A 27,552-nucleotide genomic window follows, 5' to 3' on the forward strand; every position below is an offset into this window, starting at 1 on the left:
TGTTTATTTATTTTTAATTTATTTTGTTTTTAAATAGGAATAATTTATAATTTATTTTATTAATAATTGATAATTTAAATATTAATATTTTATTAAAAGTTGGAACCAAGTGAGAGAAAGATGAGAGAGAGAAAAATAATATTTTATACTAATAAAGTTGTAAATTTTCAAACTTGTAAGGGGTATTTTTGTTTTTATTATTTTTTGAGTTTATTCCTCAACCATGGAATAGCTAATACCATGGGAGAAGGTGGTATTAGCTATTCCTTGGTTTTGAAAGATTTTGAAGAATAGCCATTTAAATCAAGTGAGAGAAGCAGTGAATTGATGGAATGGAAAGCGGACTAAAAGAGAAGTCATCGTCGTGCCCCCTAAAATGGTTTGGAAATTTGGAAATTCTCTCTCACTATCTGTACTCGATTCTTTATTAATCCTATAATGTTGATACATGACTTTTCAGAAAGGGTTGTTATCAGTATATATATGGATAGAAATCATTTCAAGTTTCCAATTAGACCGGGATGAAAGTAATTTAATTTCGAGACAAAAATAGTTTAATCGTATGTCTAATCAAAATTATGTATAAAACGATGAAGTTTGAGACAAAAATTACGTACATGCTACGCTCATCGGCATGAATACTTCAATTCAAGACGAGGAACTTGTTGAAATTTTTAAAAACTTTATTTAATTCTCAATTAATTGATTATATATATATTGAAAGTACTTTTAATTTAAATCATTCTAATGTCTTCTTCTTGTGTAAAGTAAAAAAATTAATATTCTCCTCGTGTGTAAAAAGACAACGAAATTATCAAATAAGCTAATATTCTACTTAATGGAAAATACTTATATCTCTTTGCTCAAAAGGTTCAATTCAAATATTCTTTCTAATAAAAAAAAAACAATAAGAGAATCCTTGTAAATGTTTCCATGGATGGATTGAGCTTAGTCTCATTTTTAAATTTTTAATGGATTCAGTGGATACGAGTTGTGATTGTTGAATAATATTAAATATTACTTTATACAATTTATTTATATGTTAATTTTGATAATAAATATGTTTATGTTTAAAAAACTCAACAAAAGAAACATACGGAATTACGGACCAAACGGAGTAAAGACACCCCTTGGAGGAAGGCATTTTTGTTTTTTTTTCCTGAAGCTGGAATATTGGGAAAGTCATGAACCCTCGTATGGTTTGGAAGAATTGACGGTAATTCTACATTTTTAAAGAATATTGACTAATCACGACAATATGTCATCTTCTGCTGGAACAATGGGAAAGTCATGAACCCTCATATGGTTCGAAAGGCACAATTTTAATTTATTATTATTGGCGAACAGCTGATTGATGGATCTATATATTTACTTCATTTTCACGTTAACCTATTCTTTTAAGAAGATTGGTAAATTAAAAATGAAATGGACATTTTCATACTTATAGTAACGCCATGATCAAATTCCTTTGCCCTTTCTTTACGTTGAGATAACACAGTACGATAAAGACATACGAGTGAGGAATGTGAAAAGACAGCCTTAAATTCGGAGGAGCTGTCATTGTAGAAAAACGAATGGCTAGAGGAATCAGGAATCAGCTACGGCGTAAATGGAAATAAATTGTTTTCGACTTTAATTTTATTGACTTATAATGAAAATACAAAATTAAATTTTTTTTTTTAAAAAAGTTGTCCTTTAGGGGTTCTGTCAAGGGATTTATGTAATTCACCCTTTTTCTTTAGCTCATCTCCACTACAAAAGATAAAAAAATATAGTGAATATTCTACAATTTTATGATAGAATCATTCGAGGAAAGTCATTTTATCATTAATGCTTCTTAATCTTTTGAACTATGAATAATTGAATGCATGATTTTATTTTAATATTTTGCAAACAAGTTGACAGATCTAATTACTTTGTATTCATATCTACTTATATTCTTAAATCAAATTGATTTACTTAATAATAGTCAAAACTTTTCAAATTTTGACAAACAATTGAAAATGAAAGAGATAAATTCCTTTTTTTTTAAATCACATGTCATATATACTCTCAAATGTATGATTCACAGGACCATTATTTTTTCAAAAAATTAACTTGATGAAATGTGTAGTACTCATGTTTTTATTTTTTTTATGTTTCTCAAGATTCTCTCATCTATTTTATATGAGATTTAATCACTATGTCTACTTTTCCTAAAACACTTAGCGTGACATTCTTCTTACTCAATCTAACTTCACCCTCATCGCTGTTACCCTATTTGCCTCCTTTTGGAAGTGTTTGGCATTAGTCAGGTTTAGGTTGATTTTACTTTGATACCACCTTATCATGGAGTTGCCGTTATCTTTTCATCAAAAAGTTAACTTGATGAAGTTTGTAATATCAACGCGACTCCATCCTTTTCTCAAAAAGTTACCTTGATGAAGTTTCCTTTTTCGAAAAGTTAACTTGATTAAGTCTGCAATGTTAACGGCTTTTACTGTTGGCTTCTAGAGGAGAAAAGGATATAACCTTGCTTTAAGTCTATTTCAATTTTGATATCTCTCATGAAAGATCTTATATCAGTGAAGAGTTAGGTGTATTTTAATTTCACTTCTCATGATCACGTTTCCAACTTAAAATATATATGTATTAGATGGAGGAAAACTTTTACTTATAAACTCAAAACCTACCTCATTTTTTACTGACTTGAGATCCATAACGTATGCATATTGTGACCACTCAAAAGCAATGATATGATCCTTACCCCTAAAAAGATGATATAGACACCTAATAATGTAGAGACAGCTCATCAATAATCATACAATAATTTAGCAAACATGTGGACCAAGGAAGTGAAAGGCTTCCTTTGAAAGCAATTGCATTGTAGAATGTTTGGAAATATCATATGTAATGATCTAAGTCCAAGCATCGGCTTAGCAACTTATCAAGCCCAAACCACATGACCCTCAACAAAACAAGCTCAAAAAATAGGGTATCGCTATCTCACCTACTCAAATCATCCACAGGACTAAGATTTCACCAGAGCAATGTGGACGCTTACATCGAACTGGTGCAAGCTCTGATACCATATATAACGATCGAAATCCAAGTATCGATTCAGCAACTTTTCAAACTTAAACCACGTAACCTTCAAGTAGCAATGGTAATGGACTTAAATTATTATATAGGTTTTAACAATTACATTCACATTAGATGTGAGATGTGGGGTTTCATAATCTCACCTACTTAAATCCTTGATCACATTTGCATCAGATGTGAGATATGAAGTATCACATCATATGAATGCTCGATTGACTTTGAAAAAACTATAAGATCGCTCTCTATACAAATACTTAAAAGTTAATGTTAATGTTGGCATCATCTTGATCTAAAATAATGTTCTTATTAAGTGATAGATCCTTTCAACAGTTTTGAGGAAATGGACGTAGCTTATGATGGATGGAAATGTAACACTCAAATTAGTGTTGTTACTCATGGCTTTTATCAGGAATGTGCACATTAAAAAAAACAAAGATATGAGACAAAAATTACTTTATGTGCATTCTACCCTTATGGTCATCCCAATTTCAGATGAGGAAACAACTGCAACTAAGATCTGAGGTGCTAAATATTAATTAGAGTGAAAATTATTACAGATATATATATATATATATTCTTTGTTGATGGCATTAAAAATCCAGGATTCTTGCTTGAACTTCCCCAGATCTTCGTTAAGGCTTGGCCATTGATTTTTAAATAGAGACAGAGCGATGAAATTCTTTAGAAATTAATTAGCCGATTGTGGACATCTTTCTTTATCTCCATCCACTTTTCCTCCTCCTTTTAAAGTCAAACTTTCATCAAACCCGTAAATTCATTAGGCTCAAATCTGGGATTTCCTTTTATTAATGATAGATTTACAACAAAGAGGCATCTCCCCAAATTACATACATAGTTGAGCAGAAGGATGGTGCAGCGATATTGACAGGGAATATGCACCTAGTTGTACACGTAGGTTAAGTAATTAGTACACTACATTAGTTTCCTCGAAAAAGAAAAGTAAACTACTAGCAGTCAAGCTTGTAGAAGTCCAGGTTATTTGCCGAGATGCAGCCTCGCCAGCATACAAGTAGCGAACCTATTGTTCAACGAGATCCTGATCATCAAATTCATTGAAATGAAATGTCTCCTTATGAGTAGTCTCTTTCTTTCACTATTTGAGAAAAAGAATAGCAAATAAGATCATATACATGTAACTAATAAGTCACGGTGTGTGTATATTGCGCACGTGTGAAGCAGTGCATACATGTGTGTCTGAAAGAAAGAGAGGGGGTGAGAAGGAATGAGATGGAAGGACTACATTAAGAAAAATCTCAAATTTTAAATTACAAATTTAATAATATGGACCATGGATGCAAATTGAAATTTAGAGTAATTACACCCTATCTCCCTATGATTTTCATGTTTTTCATTAAAAGCCTTACTTGACGGTTAACATCACTTGGTTTTGATCTATGATCCTTATATTATTATTATTATTATAAGGGGTTATAGTACTAATCTTTCAATAAAATGTTTCATTTTTTTTTTCAATCTTTCTATAATGCAGTGCCTTTTAAATATGAAATTATTTAAAAGAGGTTTAAAACAAAAGCCACATGTAACCGATCCTAAATTTCAAGGCAAAATTCGCAATTGTTACCTTCAATTGAAGTCATACTGAATCAACATTATTGCTACCCTACGTGCTTCCATCCATCAAATTCTGAAGCAAATGAGCCGTAACGTACTCCTCTTCAGCATTCTTGTCCTGATGATTAGGAAGATGAGCGCTTTGGAGTAACATTTGCAAAACTGTTCTCATGCAGGGTCTTTCTGAAGGCAATGTTCTAGTGCAATAGATTCCAAGTTTGAAGACATTGCACATTTGATTCAAGTGACAAGCTTCCCTAATACCTTCATCTAATGCATCTACTATTGAGTTGCCTCCTTGGAAGTAATCTTGAGCCCATTCTGCAAGTGATCTGTATTCATCTCCATAGTTCGCTTCTCTTCCCGTTGTTAGCTCCAAAAGGACGACTCCGAAGCTATAAACATCGATCTTCTCGTTTATTCTTTTTGTACGAGCGTATTCTACAATTCAATTCAAAATAAATATAATGTTTAACAAGAAATCTAGTTAGTAGAAATCGATGACTGAAGCATATATCCGAAAGAAGTCTAACAAACTCACCGGGGGCCATGTAGCCAAAGGAGCCAGCTACCACAGAGATTGATGTAGGTTCTCCTTGTTTGATTAACATCTTAGCAAGACCAAAATCAGCAATTTTTGCATTGAATTCGGAATCTAATAGGATGTTGCTTGATTTCACATCTCGATGAATAATGGGTGGAGAGCAACCATGATGCATATAGCAGAGCCCTTGGGCCGCGCCAATTGCGATTTTGAATCTCTTAGGCCAGTCCAAGGTGATAGCTGATGCTCGACGCTTATCCAACCATAGGTATAGGCTACCATTTTCCATGTATTCATAAACAAGAAGTTTTGAATACTCACTTGAAATGCAACACATCAGTTTCACTATGTTCAAATGCCTAATTCTACTCAATGTCATAACTTCAGCTCGAAATTCCTTTTCCAGTTCCTGCCCCAACTTTTTGTTATTGCAAATCCTTTTAACAGCAACAAAATCATTATTGCCAGTTATACCAACTCGGTATACTTCTCCTGACCCCCCTTCTCCGATCTTGTTTGTTTGATCTTTCAGTGCTGACAAAATGATTTCTACTGTGAAATTCAACGTTTGGAAAGCGGTGAGCTCCCATATGGAAGAAACTAATGCCCGATTTCTCTTCCAGTAAAATTTAGTCATGAAGAATAAAAATGAAAAACTCAGTGCAAGAACTGCTATCACAACACTTGAAATCCAAATAAGATTATGTGGATAACTTACGCTTGAGTTTTTCCGTGAACCACATATGACAAGGTTTACATTTGCATTAGTTGCACAGAGACCGGGGTTGTTCAGGAAGCTGTTTGAATATGCAGCATTTTCAAATTCTCTTGGAATGCTCCCAATGAGATGATTGGAAGAAAGGTTGAAGGGAGTAAACCTTAGACGACCAAGTTGAGGGGGAATTTGGCCAGAAAATTGGTTTTCTGACAAATCCAATCCCTTAAGGTTCGGTAGAAAACCAATGGTCTCTGGAATTTGTCCAGAAAGTTTATTTCTACTAAGGTTTAGAGTTTGGAGTGATTTCCATGAGATTATATCAGACGGAAGGAAGCCATGGAGTTGGTTTTGATCAAGCAAAAGCATAGTAAGAGATGGAAGAGCTGTTAGTTCTCTTGGAATTGCACCATTAAAGAAGTTGTTACTGGCAATAAACACAGAAAGGTCGCTCCATAGATTCACTTCAACAGGAATTTTTCCAAAAAACCTGTTGTTACTGATCTCGAGTCGGACGAGACTGTGTGCCACTTTTCTGGGGAGCTCATCTGTGAAGAAGTTGTCACTTATCCTCAACTGTGACAAATTCAACGATGTCCATAGACCACCAGGAATGTTCCCAGTAAGACTATTGTTGCGAATGTCAAACATAATTAAGCTATTACAATTACCAAGTGATTTTGGCAATTCTCCAGTAAGATTGTTATCAAAAGCTACAACTCCTTTTAACTTACCTCCATAGCATAAATGCTCAGGCAACATCCCTGTAAGCCTGTTAGAAGCAACCTCAAAATACTCGAGCATTGAATATCGACCAAAATCTGGAGGCAGAGTGCCCGATAGATTGTTGCTGAACAGTCTAACGTCTGTTAGTGTTGAGATTCGTCCAATGCTTTCTGGAATTTCACCTGACAATTGATTAAAAAACAAAACTAAACCCAATAAGTTTTCTAGTTTTCCAATATCATCTGGAATCCTTCCAGTTAATTTGTTTGCTGAAAGATCAATCACAGACAGATTGGACGCTCTAATTACTTGAGGGATCTCTCCGGATAAGTTGTTTCTGAAAAGATATATCCCCTTCAAATTCTTTAACGAGAACAAAGCATTGGGGATTTTTCCCGTTAGTTCATTTTCAGATAAATCCAATACCTCGAGAGCTGTCATAGCTCCAATCATATCAGGGATGTCACCAATTAAGTTTGCTTTATGCATCCATAATGTCTTCAGCTTCTTCAATTGTTTGAAACTGGAAGGTAACTTGGATGGCAGCAAATTCGTATGATATGCCAATCCCAAAAATTCAAGTTTAGACAAGTTACCAATTTCTGGCGGGAAAGAACCATTGAACTGGTTGGAACTGAGCTGAAGACTCCTTAGGTCCTGTAACCGTCCAATGGCTACTGGAATTTGACCAGAAAAATTATTACCCATAAGGTTCAAGTTCTGGAGCTGACCTAGGCTGTCAATGTCATCAGGGATTGTGCCAACAAAGTAGTTTTGAGAGAGATCCAGGTACTCAAGTTTGGAACAATTGTACAAAGTTTTTGGAAACTTACCTACGAGGTTGTTGTAGTTAAGATCAATGGATGTAAGTTTCTTAAGGTCACAAATGGAAGATGGGATTGTTACACCGATGGTCTTGTTAGCAAGGTGTAACTCAGCGACTGAGTTGTTGATGCAGGTGATCTCAGGCCAGCTGCAATGGTAGGAAGAGTTTGACGACGGGATCCAGTGGTTGATGGAGGATGGATTTTGCCAGTGACGCTTTAGTTCAATTAGGATAGCTTGTTCTTGAGCATCATGCAGTTGGGAGCTTGCATGACTCAGAAGGACAACAAAAAGGAGGGCAATGAAATGAATTGGGAGGACTGTGGCTTTTGTTTTCGACATTTGGGACATGGGCAAGTTTGAAATATGTATAGGGTTTGCTGCTATGAGTGAAATGTGTATCAGAATCCCACAGAAGCTTGGAACTGTAAATTAACGACTATATTTTCTAAGCTTGAGTGAGTGAAGAAGGGAAGTATCTAAAGGGCTGTGCCTTCTAAGCTTCAGCCCTTGAATATATATAACATGTTGGGAGTGTTAGGATAATTCGGGCACTTGATATCACAGTCCAATTACAATGGCGAGCTCCATTTTTGAAATGATTCTTGTAGACGACCAGGACCGTAACGAACACGCTTATTGTAAGTGGCTGGAATCATAGGACCGTTCAGTATAAAGCTATGGTTCCATCCAATAGGTGGAACCGAGAAAGACTTCTATTGACTTATTATTTATTGTCAAATATATTTATTTATTTTCAAATAATAATTATATATAAAATATAATATATTTAATGTATAAAATTAATTGTTTATAAATAAAAGACAATTATACATGAAAATTGATTATATATATAACACAATTAATATTTTAATTATATATAATTGATATTTTTGTAATATTAATTTATAAATTATTCAATACTATTAAATTAAAAAAAATTAATGAAAATAATCAATACAATTAGAATCTTTATATATAAATCGGAGAAATCTTATTAATGGTTTTAATAAAAATCATTTGATACAATTAAAATTTTTATAAATTTACAAATAAAATAAACCTTTATTAATATAAATAATAAAAAATATTTTAAAATGATCATTTAAAAATATACTGAACAAATATGATCATTCTCCATAATCAAAAATTTTTTCAACATCTATACTTTTATATATATTATAAATAAATAAATCCATAAAGTGGACTACACAGATTATCAATCTTCCAAAAGGTGTATCTTCTTTTTGGGGCATTGAACCTTCCAAAACGTTGTTTTCTAGTGGAGGAATCAAGAAGCATGCTATTACCACACCCAATGAAAAAACAAAAAGGTTAGTACTAATTTGTTTTGGCCTCCCAAGATGTTGTTTCAAGTTTCCCATGGACGGCATAGTCTAATCTAATAATGCATATATAATTGAGTTATAATCATTTTATGTTAACAATAACAACTATTATGATTCTATATCCAAATTATGCTTTATCTTTTTCTTTCGGCTCTTTCTCTTTAAGCCTCAAGTTTGTATCTTAAAAATGAGATGGGATCTATGGTGGGGAAGATAATTCGTATTAGTGGGGGTATTTTGGGGTTAGGGGGTGGGGGTTAGGGAGGGGAGGAGAAAGAGAAGAAAAGGCGAAATGCAAATACCATTTTAAACAAAAGACCAAAGAAAGTATTGCCCAAGGGTGACTTTTTGACACACTTTACTAAAACACACACCCAGACATCAGATTGATACTTTCCAGTATCATAACCACGAAGAAAAATTGACTCTTGACTGGGGACTGCAATCAAAGAACACTTTCATGGCCACTAACCAAAGTGGAATGGTCTTGCTACTAAATTCAATCTCACCATTAGCCCGTATCTAACTCATGGAACACTTTCTTGGCCACCAGTTGTAGTGGAATGGTCTTACCATGTTGTTTAATTTAGATCTTCACTGATAATGCAATCAAAGAACACTTGAATGGCTACCATTTTCATTAGAATGGTCCTGCTACAGACTAGGTCCTTCCACTTTCTTTCGTTTAATAAGATACTGGCAGACTGATTGGAATCCATTTAGGTGGTTATCCTAATCAGATTTGCCTCATCAAGGGAAAAAGTTTTAGATGAATAAACGTAAAAGATACTTAGATCAAGTACATATATTGCAACTTAAGGGGCAGTTGAATCACTGCCAGTTAGAAAGTGTGTGTGAGTGTAGCATGATGATTATTACATAGTTCCTTTTGAATAATGTGTGTGTCCAAAGAAGAAGGCAATAAAACCAAAAACTGAAAGTGCTGGATGTCCAATTCTGAAGATTTTATTACCATGTGAAAATCTATGATAAAGCAAGTAAGTTTTTTTGTCATGTAACATTTACCTGCATGAGGAGGCATCCTCTCTTATTACAGAACCTCTTTATAAATCATAAACTCCCCAAACCCCTTCCTCCTTTTTCTCACTTTGAAACAAAATGAAGCCTACTAAGGCACATAAAATGTCAATTGCACTCGAAAATGATTGTTCTTTACTATTCGCCATATTATTCAAGTGGAAAACAGAAAAAAGAAGTAGATGGGATAGATCATTCATCACTCGCATACTGCCTATACATTAAGTAGAGGTATAATTTCACATAAATGGGGGATAAATAGTCTTAGAGGGAAAATTTGCTGGCTAGGTATCAAAGTCTTGCTTTCTTTTTCCGATAGTTGGGAATGGGGGATTTTAACTTTTTCTGAATAGTTGGTAAAAGGGGAATTTGAACTTGTGACCTTTAGAAAGTAAGGTGTGGCTAGCATCAATATATCATCTTGGCCACAAATCAAGTCATATTTAAGACAAGGAAACAAAGGCAACTATCTATAGGTATTATATCATAGCAGCTGAGTATAAAGAAGAAGACTACCTGAAGTCTGAACTACACCAGGGTAAGGCCTAAATGCAAAAGCAATTGCTTTTCACAAGTGTGTTACAAGGCTTCAGCAGTATTGAATTATCTTTAACATCCAAGCCATTTACTTCCAATTTTACAATAACAGGCATCATCTACGAACTCAAGCTCAAGCAACTTAATAATGAATGAGGAAACAAAGTAAAGAAAAATTTTCCAGGGCCATTCAATGCATTGCTCGCAGCACATCTTAGATGTTAAACAGTAATTGTAGCAGCAAAAACACAAAGATTGCAAATTAGCTTATCTCGAGTTATATGATAGAGAGACCGTAAATGCCATAGTATTACCAGAAATTTAACAAACATATAAGCATTTAACAGTTTACCAGGTTTAAGAATCAAGGGTCACGTTGTTGAGCCTCTCCAAAGCCAAAATCAGAGCTTGGGTTCCCAAATTCCCTTCCCCGTGAGCCTTCAGCGACAAATAAAGCTGTTGAGCCAAAGCCAAACCAGGCAAAGCAAGTCCCATGTTTTGACACTCCTTTAAACAAATTCCCAAATCCTTAACAAAATGGTTCACGAAAAAACCCGGTTCGAAATCCCTCTTCAAAATCCTGCTCCCATACAAATCCAACGATTTTGAGCCAGCTGCCCCCGTCGATATCGCATCCAAAAACGACGCCACATTGAGTCCGGCTTTGTGGGCGTAAACGATTCCTTCTACTAATCCGACCATCGTCGATGCTATCGTGATTTGATTCGCTAATTTAGCGAATTGGCCTTTCCCGCTGGGCCCCATGTAATTAACCTTTCCCATGAGCGTAAAAAGGGGATTTAAGCGGCGGACGATGGCTTCGTCTCCACCCGCGAATATCGCGAGGGTCCCGTTCTTGGCGCCTCGGTCGCCGCCGGAAACGGGGGCGTCGATTGAGGAGCAATTCTTGGAGGAGGCAGCGGCCGATATTTCGACGGCGAGGGAAGGTTCCGATGTCGTCATGTCAACGAGTACGCCGCCGGGGCTGAGGCCAGAGAGAGCTCCGTTGGTGGGATCGAGGAGCACTTGGCGGACGTCAGTAGGGTAGCCGACGATGGAGAAAACAACGTCGGATTGGGCAGCGAGGTCATGTGGGGTTTGGGCTAGGCGCGCGCCCATATCGACGAGGGGTTGGGCCTTGGAGAGGGTGCGGTTGAAGACGGTGAGAGTGTATCCGGCGTTGATTAGATGAGCGCACATGGATCGACCCATTACGCCAGTCCCGATCCAACCCAATCGGGTGTTGGATGGACTGATGGGCTCGGCAGTGGCGGATGTGGCCATGGAACGGTGGAGGAAGGTGAGATGAGGAGGAGAGGGAGTTTGACTGTGCAGATAGTGGCGAGAGAGTGTGCGGAGTAGAAATGGTAGTGATCGCATTTTATTTTTATCTGAATTATCTTATGATGTATTTCTTATCGTGTGGGAAATGGTAATTTACTAAAATTTTGATTCGATTTTGATTCTGTTTTTCTAGGACAATAAAGCCGGCCATATTTTGTCTTCTGCTATAAATATTTAACTAGCGTTTGTCTCTCTTAACACTGAATTACTTGGTTGACAAATCTTCAACTTTATATCATCAAACTTAGAAATTTAAGCTACCAAAAACTCTGAAATTCAGCAAACTTTTACCCGCCATATAAAGGAACCTAGTAAACCACCAGCATTCAGTCTTTGACTTATGGCAGTCCCTGTAATCAGGGTCACAGAAAGATGAAGTTGATTTCATCACAAAACAACTTAAGAGTTCCAGTCCAGTAGGATGAAAAGCTACTCATTCGTTCAATCTTTACTCTCGGAAAATCAAACAGACAATTTTTGTATCTAGCTGCTGACTAATCATTGTAACACAACTGCGGTTCCAACCAGTTCAGTAGTTACGATAGGGAAACTCAAGCTTTTAGGAAAAAAAAAAAGATAAGGAAACCCAAAACAAAGCAAAAGACATGCAAGGGGAAGAGTATGCTGCGAAATACAATGGTTTCACTGGAAAGCATAATTTTGAAGATAACACTGCGTAAGGAAAACAAAAAACACTTTTCTGTGAATATATCAAAGTATGAACAAAATGTATTCAGCATAAAATTAGGACTTAAACTAGAGAGCAAGCAAACTCAAAGTCAAATAAAATTAATATGTAGCATAAATCTCATCTTGAACAGAGGGAAGAAAAGGAATAGCACCATCTTTTACTCAACAAAAGGAACAGAGGACATATTGGAGCCTCGTAAGTTCAAAACGCAAGGGAGAAAATTATTAATGTAATAAGTTCAGCATTCAAAACATCGAATAAGTCAGGCCTTATAACTAAAAGACATCATCGATATTTCACGGTTACCTAAACACGGCCAGCCATACTAGAACCAACTATTAACAACATCTAGCAAATATATAAGATTCAATTTATAAATCTGCCCACACATAATAAACCTCTTCAAGAACCATGTATTGACCTTTGATAGCAAGTCATGAAGCCATTAACAAAGAAAAACATGAAAAACAAGAAGACTGGGAAAGGATGATAACCAAATTCCATATTTCCACTAAGACAACAAAAATGAATGTCTCGTTTTTTTGTCCAAGCAGAAATGCCCCAGCATGATTACAAACGTATGAATGAATATGTTAACAATGAATGTCATTGTTTTCATGTCAAAGGGCAGACAATGGATAACTATGAAACGATTTTTACCACAAATCAATATGGTAACAAACAGAAATCAGAATTCATACAGCAAAATACTACTACTAGTTTATGAAACTATAAGTTAGATTCCTCAAACGATACAGAATCGCCAATTACTTATTATACAATGCTACAACTATACTTCAAAAATTCTTCAAAACAGAAAAAAAAAAACAATGGAAAATAAAGGATTCTATCCTTTCCTATATCAAAAATAAAAACTTTAACCTCGTTAAATGCTCCATTTCACTTTAACTCAAAAGTCGGCACCGGCGGTGCATCAAAACTCTCCAAAATCTCCGTTTTGGACCCTCCGTTCCTAGCCTCCTCTTTCTTCTTCCCCCCATCAAACCACCCTCCAAACCAACCCGAATCCGAGGAAGATCCAACCTCATTTCCGGTCTGACCCGGCAAGCCCATTGGGAGTCCAACCCCAGGCCCAGGGTCTTCGATCATTACAGGCATATTTTCTTGGGCAGAGAGGACTTTGTTGAGCATGATCCCAGCTCCTTCAATAAGAGCCAATAGGACCCCACCGAAAAGAGCTGATCGGGCCGAGGCGCCGAGTCCTTGGCGCATCTGAAGGAAGCCACCTGTGGCGGCGCCGGCGAAGATGGAGTTCCAAGGGTCTTCCTTTTGGCGAGCGTAAACCATGGTGCAATCGAAGGCGGAGAAGAGACCACCCCAGACAGCGAAGCTTCCACCCACACGCGGTGCATTCATACGGACGGCTTGAGAGCCGCCGAGGAAGCGTGAACCAGTTGGCGAGTTGTAGACGCCTTTGAGGAAGTGGAAAGCCGATCCTCCCACGGCTCCCATCCCAAAGGCGCCGCCAATGTCGTCGAGGATGCGATCGGGGCACGGTTCCCGAGAGGTTTCTGGAGTTCCCATTTTGCAACGATTTTTTTTTCCTTTTGCGTTTGGTTTTTCTGTGGGCTGGTTGGTTGAGGGGGTTTTGAAGGGGTTTTAGCTTTGACGCTGGTAAAGGGATGAAGACTTTTCGAGGTTTTTCTGTCTTGGAGAATGGTCTTTCTTTGTGTAGTGTGGCCTGACGGAAAAGCCCCTCCGGAATAGTCAAAGAGTTGGGATATTTTCGATTAACGATGATTAATAAAGGGTATTTTTGGCCTTTAAGGATATTTCAGTCACTTCAGTAACAGAAAAAAGCGGGAGGTTTTGCAATGGCGGCGTCGTTTTATGCTTCAGGCTTCAGCAGCCAAAGAAACCTAAAAAGATCATTTGCTATCAGATATAGAGAAACAGAGCTGGAAAACCGCTAAAGAGAGCTTGTCTAACCATTGACGAGGAGTGGATAAGTTCATTGCTTTAGTTGTCCAAAGCCTCTGCACTTAATCCAGGTAAATTATTATTTCACTGAATTGCCGTTTCAATTACCAAATTCATCTCCTGTTTATTAAGTGAGCAGTAGTTCTTGCAATTCTATCTAAAAATGTGCACAATTTACTCTAACCTGACAAAAAGCCAAGCATTTCCCATTGTCGTTAGGTTTTCTTCACAAACCAAATGTATCAAACAATTTCATAGCTCAAAAACCCAGTCTTTACCAATTGGGTCTTGCCCAAAAACCTCACTAAACCCTTCATTAATTTATGGTTCCCATAAAGTTCTTCACTTTCACTCTAAGTCTTTAGAAATTGGCTGTATTGAAAAACCCAGAAGTATTTTAGGTGGGTTTAGGATGAGGAGTGCTGTACAGTGTTGTTCTTCTGTAAGAGCTAGAAGTCTATCCAGTTTACATTCGAAAAGAGTTGCTGAGGAGAGGGACTTAAGTAGAGCAGGAAAATCATTACGTTGGTTAGCCTCAGAGAAAGTTAATGAAGCAAAAGGGTCACATAAAGTGGCGATTGGGAAGACTAATAACCGTTCTTCTTGGGAGGAATCGTTGGGTAGATTGGTAAAAGAGAATAATCATTCATCTTTGGAGGAAATACCAAAGAGGTTGGAGAAGGTGACAGTAGGAAAAACTGGACAGTCCTCGTGGGAGGAATCAGGTGAATCTTTCTTTGGAAAAAAAGCTGCTTACCCACTGGATATTAAAGAAAGTAGAAAGGTAAGTATGGTGAGGGATCATCGTAATAGTAGTCGTGTGGGAAGGGATGAAAGCAATGAAGAAAAGGGAGTAAGAGAAGAGGATGAGGTTGTTGATGATCCAAGATGGGATAAGATTAAGAGTAGTTTTAGAGGAATGGGGGACATAAAGCCTGGGTCTGAGAAACCAGAGTTTCGAAGATGGAATAAGCAGGAAAGTTGGGGTCGAAAAACATGGAAAGAGGCTACTGAATCAACTGTACCTAAGATGGTTGGTGAAGGGGTTTATGGGGTGGGTCCTGTTTTGGCTGCATTGTCAGCTGGAAGAAGGGAATTTTATGCTTTGTATGTCCAAGAAGGATTAGATTTGGGTAGTAATAATAGGAAAAAGAAGGATAAAAAAGGGTTTGAAAAAGTGTTTAGGATGGCTGAAAAATTCGGGTTAAGTGTAAAGGAAGTGTCGAAGCATGATCTCAATATGGTTGTTGATAATCGCCCCCATCAGGGTTTGGTGCTAGACGCGTCTCCTCTAGAGATGGTGAAAATAAAGGAATTGGAGCCTGTCTCAATTGACGAAGAGAAAGGTTCTCTTTGGATAGCTTTAGATGAGGTTACTGATCCTCAGAATTTGGGGGCAATAATTAGGTCAGGTTACTTCTTTGGCGCCTCGGGGGTGGTTCTATGTGCAAAAAACTCAGCCCCATTAAGTGGTGTTGTGAGCAAGGCAAGTGCTGGCTCACTTGAATTAATGGAGCTTAGATATTGCAAGAATATGATGCAGTTCTTGGTTTCCTCAGCTGAAAATGGTTGGCGGGTTCTTGGGGCTTCTGTTTCTTCTAAAGCTGTTCCCTTGAATGAGGTTTTGCCAGGTGTACCAACCATACTTGTTTTAGGCAGTGAAGGCACTGGCTTGAGGCCTTTAGTTGAGAGATCGTGTACTCAGTTAGTTAGGATCCCTGGAAACATTCCTGTGGATATAGCAGCCAGAGAGGTTGATGATCTGGGAGCTACAGAAGTAGATTCTGGGTGCTCAGGTGAGGAGTTCCAGTCCTTTTTGGCTGTGGAGAGCTTGAATGTCAGTGTTGCAGCTGGTGTGCTTCTTCACCACTTAATTGGAAAAAGCCATGGTATTAATTATCTGATAGATGACAAGTCAACTGATATGCATCAATGATATTCCATGGGTGCTGCATTTAGCTAGGTGTCTATGTTGTGATCTTTTAATACCTATTGCCAAAATTTTATCTCCATTTGTAAGGCTTTCTCTAGAAAGGGAAGTAGTTTGACAATTCTGACTTTTCTTCTTTTTAGAGGAAAGATATGCGATAAGAGACTTAATATTGGTTATATGCAGAAAGATGCACATAATTTAAAGTTTATGGATTTGGAATCAAATTTTAACAATTTATTAGTTAAGACTGTTCAAGCTTTTTGATGGTCATTCTTTCATTTCCAATATGCTGCAATTATTATACGATTTGTTATCATCATAAGAGAGTTGGTAGAATCTTTGTTTATGCAAGAAGGTTCTCAATTTTGATTGATTCAACAGTTTCTTTTAGTAGGTGGCAAACCTAAGCATGCATGAAAATTAGAAACCCTTTATGAATGTAAGATGCTTGACTTTAAAGTTTTTTAGTTGCAAGACTTGGGCTTTCTCTAAAAATATTTGCTGGACCAGAATTTTTTTTGCTTTGTCAAGTTGCAATTCCTCATACTAGTGTGTTGCAATGAAGCCAGCTATTTTTGCTGCCTCTTCTTTCTTGTTCACAAAAATGCAGGACAAGATAGCATTGTTATCATCTATAATGTAGAATATGCGCTGATTTTTTAGCTTTACAGGCAGTGATGTCTAAGAAAATTGCCATCTTCAATACTATACTTTTGTGACACATATTTTTCAGGTTTTGCATAGTCCTTGATTTATAATTGCATATTGTCTTCGGTCTCAAAGAGTTCATGGTATTAATATTATAGTTGTGGGGATGCCAAATAAAATTACAGCAACTGCGACCATGGGTGCCTTTCTATTGGCCACATCGTCATTCTATCAAATCCCTAGAGATGAAGCTGCTCTCTAAACGGCTACTTTGGTTTTTTCTTTTTGTTTTCTTTTTTTTTTTTTCTCAGGAAGAGTACGTGACAACTTGAAAATATAAGTTTTGATGCAAACCTTCATCCTCCAATCAACTTGGAAATTTTTTTTTATAATATTGGATGCTATCCTAAATTAGACAAGTGGAAATTAATCTTGCAAATCATTCATCCAATTCTTGTGGCAGGTTAAAGCTGGATTTTTTTTGTTCTTTAAGTGTGGCATAATGGCAATGCGAATAACCCCTATCTTTGGCAGGAGCTAGAGTTTAAACTCGGCCCTGCTTGGTCGACCCTGCTGCTGGGCTAAATCCCGCAGCTTCAAGCAGTTGGCCTGCTACAAAAATATAGAAAGCTTGCTAAGCAGAAAACAATGGAAGAGTACTGAAATGACAATAAAGAACCATGATACAAGATTATGTAATCCAGTTCCATAAATGTTAAATTCGCTTGGTGGATCCGTGAAGCAATTGTCATAATCTCCGTTATCTGCTGCCCCGACATAATGGCATTTTACCCCACATTGGCATTTCATTCTCAGCCTGGAAAACGAAGAAAAGGTTGTTTGTTGTTTCATGTGGTTGCACATGGAAAAAGAATAAAACATTCTAGGTAGATCTTTTTCCTGCAGGTACCTAATCCATTGACAACACTTGGAATGCGATGACAGATTCGGAAATTTCCTTGGACATTTAATGGTTACTGTGTGTGGTTTTTTTTAGGCTTTTGAAACTGCTGAATCGTGTTGAAATTTCTTATGATTTTGGTTTGATTCTAGTACAGATAATATAAACCCAAGTCAATAATTGTCTAGTGTTTTGCAGGACTAGTTAGAGTTCATCCACAAAGTCTTTTCAATCATAAAATAAAACAAAAGAAAGAAGTTGAAAATCACCGCAGGCCATGATAATAATTTGGACTAGGAAAAGTTAATTCAAAAACAAATAAATAAAATCCTCTGTGGCATATGGGTGGTGTCTATGGGAATGATTTCCACCTTTTCTTTACCCACTCCACAAGGATGGAGCAAAAGTGGAAAGAGCAGGTGCAATTGCTCCCCGTGAAAAGCTTACCATTGAATCATCTTAACGAGGGGAAAGACAATAAAAGCATAAAGGAGTGGCGGCAGAACGAATCTATCCAAACTCTGCGCGAGACTGGTGCGGAAACCTGATTGAAATTACCTTTTGCCCGATTAACATTGTGGATGGAAAAAGCCTTCACACTTTATGAACTTCGTCTGTCCTTTTTCGGCCTTGTGAACTTCTCTAAAGCAACTGGAATGGATCATGGATGGACCTTTTCTGAAATCAAACTCTGTTTAGTCTCCCAATTTGGATTACATACAAATATGATTTTCAAGGTGATAGGAGTTACCTACGAATTTGCATCACGAAAATAGAAGACAGATTCGCTGTAGGGAAAAAGTTAATAGTTGATTAACTGAACAAGGCTAAAGACATCTGTTTGCTCGGGTGGCATTCCCCCATTGTCCATTATGGATTGGTCCCCTTGTAAAATGACTTTTCCAAGCTCCCAATCAATAGCTACATTACCTTGGTCCCTCTTGTTTCTCTAGCATAATGAACTGATTTGAACCTCTCTTCTTTGTAGCTAAGTTTACCTGTAACAGACTTATCATTGTCAAAGTCCCAATCAACAAAAATGTTGATTTTGTTCATTTGGTAATCAAGTAGTAAGCCTTACCTTCTCAAAAGGTTCAAGTTTTAATTTAGATTGGGATCAAGAAATCTAGTTGATACAGACCTCCATTATTTGTTCCATAAACTCGAATTCAGTTGAAGAAAATTTCAAATTTTGAAATGCAGCTTGAGGTATTGAAAAGCTGACAATCATTGTTTTAGGAGTCAAAGAATGGACTGGTAGGTTAGAATACCATCCATCCAATCCAATTCAACACTTGTCCATAAATCAGGATTCATTTAATCCTGGATGAACTTCTTTTTTTTTTTTTTCTTTTTTGCCATTAAATATACAAAACAGTGGGCCACATGGGAGGCAAGTAGGCAAACCATGTTGTGTTTTGATAACATGATTTCTTCAAGTAAGAAAGCTGGCACCACCATGTGGGAATAACTCTGGGTGTATATTGCCTCTGCCTGCCTCAGTTGCTAATCCGGCTAATGCACAACATCAGCATTTCAAAAATAAACAGCACACTGACAGCTTATTTATTTCCACAATACACTTGCTAAGTGTCCACTGCATCTTTCTTGCAGGAGTAGCCAAAGACAACTGGCCCTCAGTATCATTCCACCATTATTGATAATTCTGGTCTTAATTAACCTTGTTTATCGAGTCCTGTTACATGTCATTATCATTGTTAACTTGACATTCTCTCGATAGTAATTTGAGATGGAAATGCCGTGTGTAATCTTGTAATTACTAATTAATAAATTAACAATAACAATTCAATTATTTAATTTAATAATAAATACATAATTTAACAATTCAAACATCCTCATACTTCAAAATTTGAATTTAAAGTTTACTCTTTTTATTAAAAAATCTAATTAATAACAAAAACAAAATTTTCTCATACAGTAAGCCCTACAATTCTGTTTAAAGAGAAAAGTTAAATTTGCTGAATTATTTAATTAAAAACCAAAATGTTGTCGAAATGAATCCCTTCAAAGGTTAAATTGGTGTTGTTTGGAAGGTAACATGACCATACACCATATACCGACCAACAGCGGAAATCAATCTTGAAATGAGTTGACAGTGTCTTAAAAACATAAGATTCTGACGTAATTTTGCAGATCCACATGGGCATTCCTTGAAATCCCAATTAACAAACGAAGAACAAATAATATAGTGGTATAATATAAATATATTAATTTTATTCTTTTAAAAGTTGGACATCCATGCCGGGGTTCTTTGTTGTTACCGTTTGGCGTTTTCTTTCTTCCAAGGTTGACACACCACTGCTCTAAGAACAAATTTATTAACCTAGTCGGATCACGTGATATTGTCTCTTGGATCTTTTATTTAATTATTGATATTTTAGCCTGTCTTAAAAATAAAAAAGGAATTGCTCTTTGGCATTTTTTGGAGTGGACGACGGGGAATTTCTCACGAGAAAATTGCAAAGGGATTCTAATTTTTATACCCAAATTTTGATTCAACTATTTTTGGATATTATATCAAAGGAAAAATAAACAACTTTTGTTTTTGGCTATTACAGGAACGAGATTGGCAATTGATGATCAACATTGATCACGTCTCAGTTGTCTGAATTAATTGCTTTCTTTTTCTCTAAAATTAATTTTGTTTTTCTCCTCTCTTTCTTTCATGGAACCTGAAAAAAAGCTTTCTTCTCCTTTGTTCCTCTGATACATAATAAAGAGATTACATATAATTTACTATAAATATGTAAAAATAAAAAAATTATGCAAAAATGAAAATTGTATTTCATGAATAATTAATTAAATATTTTAAAAATTGTAAGTTGATAAAGTTGTTTTTTGCACAAAGGTTATCCTTTTTTTTTTTCAGTTTTTCTTAAAAACCAAGAAAAATTAAAAGGGACAAAGGGAGATTGGCGGGAAATAAGAAGAGAAAAGAGAATGAAAACAAGAGGAAGAGCATATAGAATGAAGCAGACAAAGTCCATTGGTTTGGACAAAAGACTGAACAGTATGTACAGAAATGGAAAATAGGCGTGGCAATAACAAAAAAGGAACAAGGCTGAAAATCGGAAAAACCAAGAGCAAGAGAATACGGCACCACAATTCGTTAAAACGACGGGGAAAGAAGAAGATTCGGATCATAATGCAGCATCGTCTTCCTTCTCCGTTTCCCCCTTTCTCATTAGAAAATGAAAAAGAGAAGCGAAGGGCACGTGCCAACTCACACGGGGGTCCAAAATAACTCTCACCCAGTCAGCCGATCCCCTAAAGCTCTTTCTAATTTATTTGTACTTATAAAGAACCAACCCATCCAACGGTCTCTCCCTCTTTTCTTTTTTTTTTTTTTTTGAACTTTCCAATCTGTCTATTTTGCGATATTCCGTTTTCCTGTAAAAGAGGAGGCCGGGGGCGGATGTGTGTGGTCAATCACCGTTCTTTCTCTTTCCCAAATCCAAATTATAAAAATTACGCGGTCTCTTACTCTTACCCTCTTCCTTTTTTTTTTTTTCTTCTCATTTCCTGTTTCTCTGGGGAGTCTCTCAGAGACCAAAATTAACGACGGACGCCCTTCATTGAGAGAGAAAGAGACAAAACTTCGAAGCTAATTTCTAGGGCTTTTAATTTTTGCTTGGCTAGTTTCAGCCTTTTCCGTCGACGAGGATTGAGGGAGGGAAGAGGAGAACAAACAAAAAACAAAAAAAGAGAAAGAAAAGAAATAATAGAATGTCGGCATTGGACTCTGTCGATTGGCTTCTCTTCTCTCTCAGCAGAGCTTTCTGTAGTCCTCTCGCTGTTTTTATTCAGATCCAGGTTTGTGTTTCATCTCTTTCAGATCGATTTTCCGCACAAAGTTGAGAATTAATCGTAAAGAGAGCCAAATAGATTTCTTTTTTCTTGGCTTTTTGGTGTTTTATTTAATTGAGTATATGAGCTGAATTGTTTTCTGGTTCAAGTTCTCTTTCTTTTTTCTTTTTATTCTGAGCTTTTTAACCAATTTTATGTCTTTTTTCAGCCATTAAATTGACGCTTGGTTGGTTTCTTAGCTTCATAGCTTATGTATAGTTAGCTTATTATTTTTGTTATTTCTCCTTAATATGTAACCTTAAAGATCTACTCTTTAAAGAATTTGTAATTTCCTTTTTACAGCGAAGGTGCAGGTTTTCCATTACCATTGGATCTAGATAGCTAACTGTAGAACAATTTTTTTTAATTTACAAAAAATAAAAAAAGATTGTAAATGAATTATTCACTGCTTATGACATAATGGAGATGAAATGTTTGAAATTTGGTCATAGAGGTGGCTGTTATTATGATAGTCTGCAATGTATCTTCAATTTCATTGTAATGATAACGAAGTTTGTAGATGAAAGTCCTTAATTTTACATTAGTCATGTAATTGGATGATACTTAAGCGATAAGAAGTTTTATCAAGCTCTGAGTTGAGTTCTGTTTGTTATAGGATTGTAACAAATGGAGTTGGAGGTTCCCTTTCCTAATTACAACTTCATTTCCATATAATGGGAACTTTATTTTGGTTTTACTGATATGTGTATGTTGTTGGAGGGAGGGCTGACATGTCAGTTAATGTAACAAGGGTTGTCCTATTGGATGGCAAACGAAGTCAGCTTCCAATCAATGGTTTATCCGAAAGAAAAGATATTGAAACATCTTTACCTTTATACATAAATTAGCAATTACATTTTTGAAGGAACTTCAATGGTTTGACTGATACATATTATCTGTTTTGCTAGCTGATTATCTTCTGCTTTTGACTAATGGTTTCCTTCTTTATTGTTTTGCAATTGTTTTGATTATCCTAAATCAGTTGCTTCTTTGTCTCTCTCTTTATCCAATTTAAAATTTAAAAAGGTTACCAATTTGAATTTTTTATACATGATGTAGGGATGTGTAATCTGCTTGACTCTTGCTATTGGGTGGGCATTTGCTGCTTCTGTCAGGTACGTGGTTTTAATGGCGAGAATTTAAAATGCAGGCTGCCATGACTATTCTCTGTTGTCACATGACCTAGAAATTTGCCCATTTCATTTATATATATCTACATTTATTGCCCTTTGCAGGAACAGAGAGATCAATCGAATGAAGGATATCATGAAAGGTGGCAATAGCTTTGCGTTTCTATGCCATGATATTAACAAACTTGAGCACTCTAATCAGGTCAATCTACCAAGAGTTACGGTTGTGATGCCTTTAAAAGGCTTTGGAGAACATAATCTACACAATTGGAAGAGTCAGGTACATACTTAACTAGAGGTGTCTTCTAAGTGCATGCTCAAAAGCGTGCATTTAGCTTTTCCTCATTCACATTTTGTTCATCAGAAAATGGAAAATTGAACTAAATTTCCATTAATAAGTAGTAGACATATACCCTTTCTTTTTTCTTTCATATTGCTCTTCCAGAATTGATTAATTTAAAAGGTTTATTTTTTTGGAATATTTGCTTAATTATGGTTCATTGCTGGAGGCAGATCACATCTCTCTATGGTGGTCCTTTAGAGTTCCTTTTTGTGGTGGAAAGTACTGAAGACCCGGCTTACCATGCTATATCTCGGTTAATAACAGATTTCAAGGTATACCATGAATTTTCTTCATCATGCATTTTCTGATTACATTAAGAAAACGAATCTGACAAAAAGTCAAATAAGATTGTTTTTACTATGTAATCCTTCATTCCCACTTTATTTGAAAACCCCTGAAAGACTCAATGCTCTCTCTCTCTCTTTTATTTTTTTATTTGAATGTTTGAGGGCTTCATTTGAGCTTCTTCGCTGTGGCTTCACTTGCCTTCCTGATTCGATGCATGTTTCTCTGTGCAGGATGATGTTGATGCTAAAATCATTGTGGCTGGTTTATCAACAACCTGTAGTCAGAAAATACATAACCAGCTGGTATGTAACAACTATACCCAAATGTTAAACAAATTTTGCAAATGACCTGGCCCTGTATATCAGTTACTTTTGTATTAATATTATTGTTTACACTACATGTCTTGTCACTCACTTGTACTTAGTGAAGACTTACTATAAATCCTTAACTGAAGATGTCCTCTTTTTCTAATACGCAATCATTTAGGTTAGTCCTTGTATGTTGTTAAAATCACTCTGCTAGAAGTGTATTCTTTATAGTGCTTAATCATTTTTATTGTGGTATTTCTGTGAAGGTTGGGGTGGAGAAAATGCATGAAGATTCCAAGTATGTATTATTTTTGGATGATGATGTTAGGCTGCACCCAGGGTCAATTGGAGCCCTCACTGCTGAGATGGAAAAGAATCCAGACGTATGTTTGTGCAGATCCATATACCTTCAATCAAAATAATTAGATTTTTCTCAACCTTTACATGTGTGCCTCTTATGGTTATGGTGAATCAGATATAAACTATTGATTCTTTTTATAGTACTCATGTTATTGGCAATTATTTGCAGATATTTATTCAAACTGGATATCCTCTTGATTTACCATCTGGAAGTTTAGGGAGTTACTGCATCTATGAATACCATATGGTATGGTGCCCTCTATGATTTATGTTTTCTTCCCAAGATAGTGTATATACCTGACCATATCCGATATGTATATGGCTTACTGTTTAGTCTCCTACTGCACGATCTACCAGCATCCACTTGTAGATAAGTTGCATCCTTTAATAACACAAGTATCTCCTCCCCAAAAGATTAACACAGACACACACATCAACATGCATGCACTTCTTATTGAAATATCAAAGCGGCAACAAGGTGGGGAATATCAACTCACATGTGTTAATTTATTCCATGGCCGGAAGTTCCAACAAGAATAGAGCACTATAGATGGTCTGTTTGGGGCATAAGGGGGATTTCCTTATCTCTAACTATTATTTGCAAATAGTTAGAATGAAAGATTCCCCCCCCCCCCTTAACGTAGTTCATGAGTGGAAAAACTTTTGTTTTTTTTTTTGTGTAACTGTGCGCTAGTTGTTCATATTGAATGTGTTATTTTAATCTTTCTTTAGTAAGTTGATTGTTGTATCCTCTAGTCCATCTACTCATTGAACATTTTTATCTACAGCCTTGCTCAATGGGATTTGCTACTGGTGGCAAAACATTTTTTCTTTGGGGAGGGTGCATGATGGCAAGTAGCTCCTCCTATCCTTCTCAGTGTTTCCTGCACAAAGTTGAAGGATTATTCTGATTCATCTAGATTGTTTTTTCAGATGCATGCTGATGATTTTAGATATGACCGATATGGTGTGGTCTCGGGACTTCGAGATGGTGGATACTCCGATGATATGACTCTAGCTGCTCTAGCTGGTAATACAGTCTCTAGTAAATCTTTGAGTAGACTAATAAGAAATTCAATATTTCCGTTGATATTAAAATTACAGCTTTGTACACTTATAGACTTGCAACCTTTTAACTGCTCATATGTTGTCCTCTCAGGAGCCCACAAGAGGCTTATTACATCTCCTCCAGTTGCTGTTTTTCCTCATCCTCTTGCAAGTGATCTTAGTTTCTCAAGGTTCGTGACTTTTACACATTAGGCTTTTCTATTATACTTATATCCATGTTGACTTTGACTTCTTGTCCAGGTACTGGAATTATTTGAGGAAGCAAACATTTGTTTTGGAATCATACATTAGCAAGGTTAATTGGCTAATGAATAAAGCACTGTTTTCTTCCCATTGCTATTTGTCATGGGGATTTGTTGCGCCATACTTGATGGGTATGGTTCATGTTGCAGCAGCACTACAAATCTGTATCAAGGGTTATTCATACGAGGAAACAACTTGTACTACTGGTGGTGAGCACACTAATTTTCCTTTTTGGGTAGGTCGTAGTATTAATTAATTCAGATGAAACCAATGCCTGGGGTCCTGATCTGGACAACAATAGCAGTCTATTTGGTAGTTTTTGAGTAATAAGGCTTTGTCTTTTTTTGGCTGGGAGAGCACTGAGTTATACAGATAATTTACAAGTTCCCTTGACCCTCATCATATTAGATTTTTAGTCATTTAGACATACCTGTGTATCAGGGTTCCATAATTGTTTGCCTTTCCTCCACTAGAAATGTTGGGAGTAGCCCTTGCCAAATAATAGAAAATTCATTTTTACTTGTATTTTTAGGTTGTAATTCTGCTGGTAAAGTATTCAATCTAATAAAATGGAAGCTAGAGAAGTAGTATACCACAATTGTGAAGTTGGAATTAGCTCCAGCAACTAAGCAAACTGCTTTTGCACAGGATTGTTACTAGTGAGCTGCCTAGCTGTTTGTACCTTTATGGAGCTACTTTCTATGTGGAACTTAACAAGGATTGAAGTTCAACTTTGCAACATGTTGTCTCCTGAGGCACCTAAGCTGTCACTTGGTACTTACAACTGGAGCATGGTAATCACCTCTATCTCTTTAATATGGGGGAGGCAATGGGTATTATAAGTTGTGGCATTCTGTTGTTCCCCCAAAACTTAAGTGCTTATCTCGAGTCTCTGCTTTTTTAAATAACTGTATATGCACTCAGAGATTATACATTTATATTTAGAGTGAAGAACAAAAATTTTGGCCTTTCATCCAGATTCAATGCCTAAACTGGAATCGTGGGATAATCTCCTTAAGACTAGAATAGCAAATTACGGTAATCAAGCTTTCTGTTAAAGAATAAAATATAAGTTATATACTTAAATCAACTAAATGTTTTTGGTTGGAATTAAGAAGGCCTGATTTTGACTTGAAGCCTGGTCACTATTCGAGCTAGAGCTTGGATATAACAAATAATTTGCAGTATGTACTGATGGAAATGATATTATTTTGTGATTGAGCAGGTCTTTGCTGCAATGCTGGTTGATAACTTTTTATACCCCATCTCTGCCTTCCGTTCTCATTTCTGTCAATCTATCAATTGGTCTGGTATTCGATATCACTTGAAGAATGGGAAGATAAGCAAGGTATGTCAGTTGAGCATAACAGTTAAGCATTCATAATAAGCTTTATGTAGTTGGCCAATGCTTAGCAGTGTTTGCCTATTCTGCAGATTGAAAGGAATAAGGATATGGGTCCAAATTTCACGGACTTGGGAGGGAAGCATTTATATGGGAAGAAAGGAGCTCCTCCCAAAGCCTCATTCCTCAGTTCTTTGGCGAGAAGTTTGGCTCAGTGGCATCAACCCAAGAAATACGATGTTTAGAGATGACAGAATCTTGTGACCAGTTTTCCCTCCCCTTTTCGAGATCCGACAGGCACAAGGATTCCGAAGCAACGATCGGTGGTTGATTGTTGGTGGATTATTTGGTGATTCCTTATTTGATTGATTTTAGTGGTTTAGGAATTTTAGCCTCATTTTTTAGTCCCCATTCAAACAATTTATTCTTAAATTATCAACCCTGGTCGGGGCTGGTTTTGTAATTTGAATTGAATTCATCCCGTAATTTTGACAAGTCCTTATATACAGTTAATGTTCAAACGTGAGACAGTAGTGTTGTGATTTACCCTACTCTCCTATCCCGCTCTACTGAGTGAACATTCTGTTTATATTTATATAATTTTTCATGTATCGTTTTCTTCTTTGTATCAAATTTCAAGCAAATTAATCTCTTTGCCATAGCAACGGTAGATCACAGATGCATGTGGCAGATTGGACCCCGACATTCACAGCATAATAAAATTATTTATAATAATT

The 27,552-nt window shown here is 36.3% G+C and overlaps 5 protein-coding genes across 5 annotated transcripts; 2 read left to right on the top strand and 3 right to left on the bottom strand.

Annotated features, from left to right (window-relative positions):
• LOC18588509 (receptor-like protein kinase 5) lies at positions 3,860-7,826 on the bottom strand. The gene is made up of 3 exons (XM_018126781.1): positions 5,216-7,826; positions 4,685-5,115; positions 3,860-4,195 (listed from the first exon to the last, which is right to left on the bottom strand). Exons 1-2 carry the CDS (start codon positions 7,824-7,826, stop codon positions 4,724-4,726), a joined length of 3,003 nt encoding a protein of 1,000 aa, XP_017982270.1. The 3' UTR covers positions 3,860-4,195; positions 4,685-4,723.
• Positions 6,724-11,885, bottom strand: LOC18588511 (probable 3-hydroxyisobutyrate dehydrogenase-like 1, mitochondrial). The gene is made up of 2 exons (XM_007012968.2): positions 10,761-11,885; positions 6,724-6,841 (listed from the first exon to the last, which is right to left on the bottom strand). The coding sequence occupies exon 1, from the start codon at positions 11,786-11,788 to the stop codon at positions 10,766-10,768; it is 1,023 nt and encodes a 340-aa protein (XP_007013030.1). The 5' UTR covers positions 11,789-11,885; the 3' UTR covers positions 6,724-6,841; positions 10,761-10,765.
• Positions 13,097-14,188, bottom strand: LOC18588512 (mitochondrial import inner membrane translocase subunit TIM17-2). Its single transcript, XM_007012969.2, has one exon. The coding sequence runs from the start codon at positions 13,986-13,988 to the stop codon at positions 13,344-13,346; it is 645 nt and encodes a 214-aa protein (XP_007013031.2). The 5' UTR covers positions 13,989-14,188; the 3' UTR covers positions 13,097-13,343.
• LOC18588513 lies at positions 14,284-16,620 on the top strand. The gene has a single exon (XM_007012970.2). The coding sequence runs from the start codon at positions 14,548-14,550 to the stop codon at positions 16,318-16,320; it is 1,773 nt and encodes a 590-aa protein (XP_007013032.2). The 5' UTR covers positions 14,284-14,547; the 3' UTR covers positions 16,321-16,620.
• On the top strand, positions 20,844-27,425 carry LOC18588514. The gene is made up of 14 exons (XM_007012971.2): positions 20,844-21,700; positions 22,793-22,848; positions 22,969-23,143; positions 23,377-23,478; positions 23,725-23,796; positions 24,069-24,185; positions 24,332-24,409; positions 24,951-25,013; positions 25,096-25,192; positions 25,322-25,400; positions 25,471-25,682; positions 26,122-26,267; positions 26,699-26,821; positions 26,908-27,425. The coding sequence occupies exons 1-14, from the start codon at positions 21,614-21,616 to the stop codon at positions 27,058-27,060; spliced, it is 1,560 nt and encodes a 519-aa protein (XP_007013033.2). The 5' UTR covers positions 20,844-21,613; the 3' UTR covers positions 27,061-27,425.

This window comes from Theobroma cacao, chromosome 9 (assembly GCF_000208745.1).
Source record: "Theobroma cacao cultivar B97-61/B2 chromosome 9, Criollo_cocoa_genome_V2, whole genome shotgun sequence".
NCBI lineage: Eukaryota > Viridiplantae > Streptophyta > Magnoliopsida > Malvales > Malvaceae > Theobroma > Theobroma cacao.

Coding starts and splice junctions, on each gene's coding strand:
- LOC18588509 (XM_018126781.1), bottom strand. CDS start 7,826: ATGTCGAAAACAAAAGCCACAGTCCTCCCAATTCATTTCATTGCCCTC. Junction 5,116..5,215: donor CTTTGGCTACATGGCCCCCG/GTGAGTTTGTTA, acceptor ATTGAATTGTAG/AATACGCTCGTACAAAAAGA.
- LOC18588511 (XM_007012968.2), bottom strand. CDS start 11,788: ATGCGATCACTACCATTTCTACTCCGCACACTCTCTCGCCACTATCTG.
- LOC18588512 (XM_007012969.2), bottom strand. CDS start 13,988: ATGGGAACTCCAGAAACCTCTCGGGAACCGTGCCCCGATCGCATCCTC.
- LOC18588513 (XM_007012970.2), top strand. CDS start 14,548: ATGTGCACAATTTACTCTAACCTGACAAAAAGCCAAGCATTTCCCATT.
- LOC18588514 (XM_007012971.2), top strand. CDS start 21,614: ATGTCGGCATTGGACTCTGTCGATTGGCTTCTCTTCTCTCTCAGCAGA. Junction 21,701..22,792: donor CTGTTTTTATTCAGATCCAG/GTTTGTGTTTCA, acceptor TACATGATGTAG/GGATGTGTAATCTGCTTGAC. Junction 24,186..24,331: donor AGATGGAAAAGAATCCAGAC/GTATGTTTGTGC, acceptor AATTATTTGCAG/ATATTTATTCAAACTGGATA.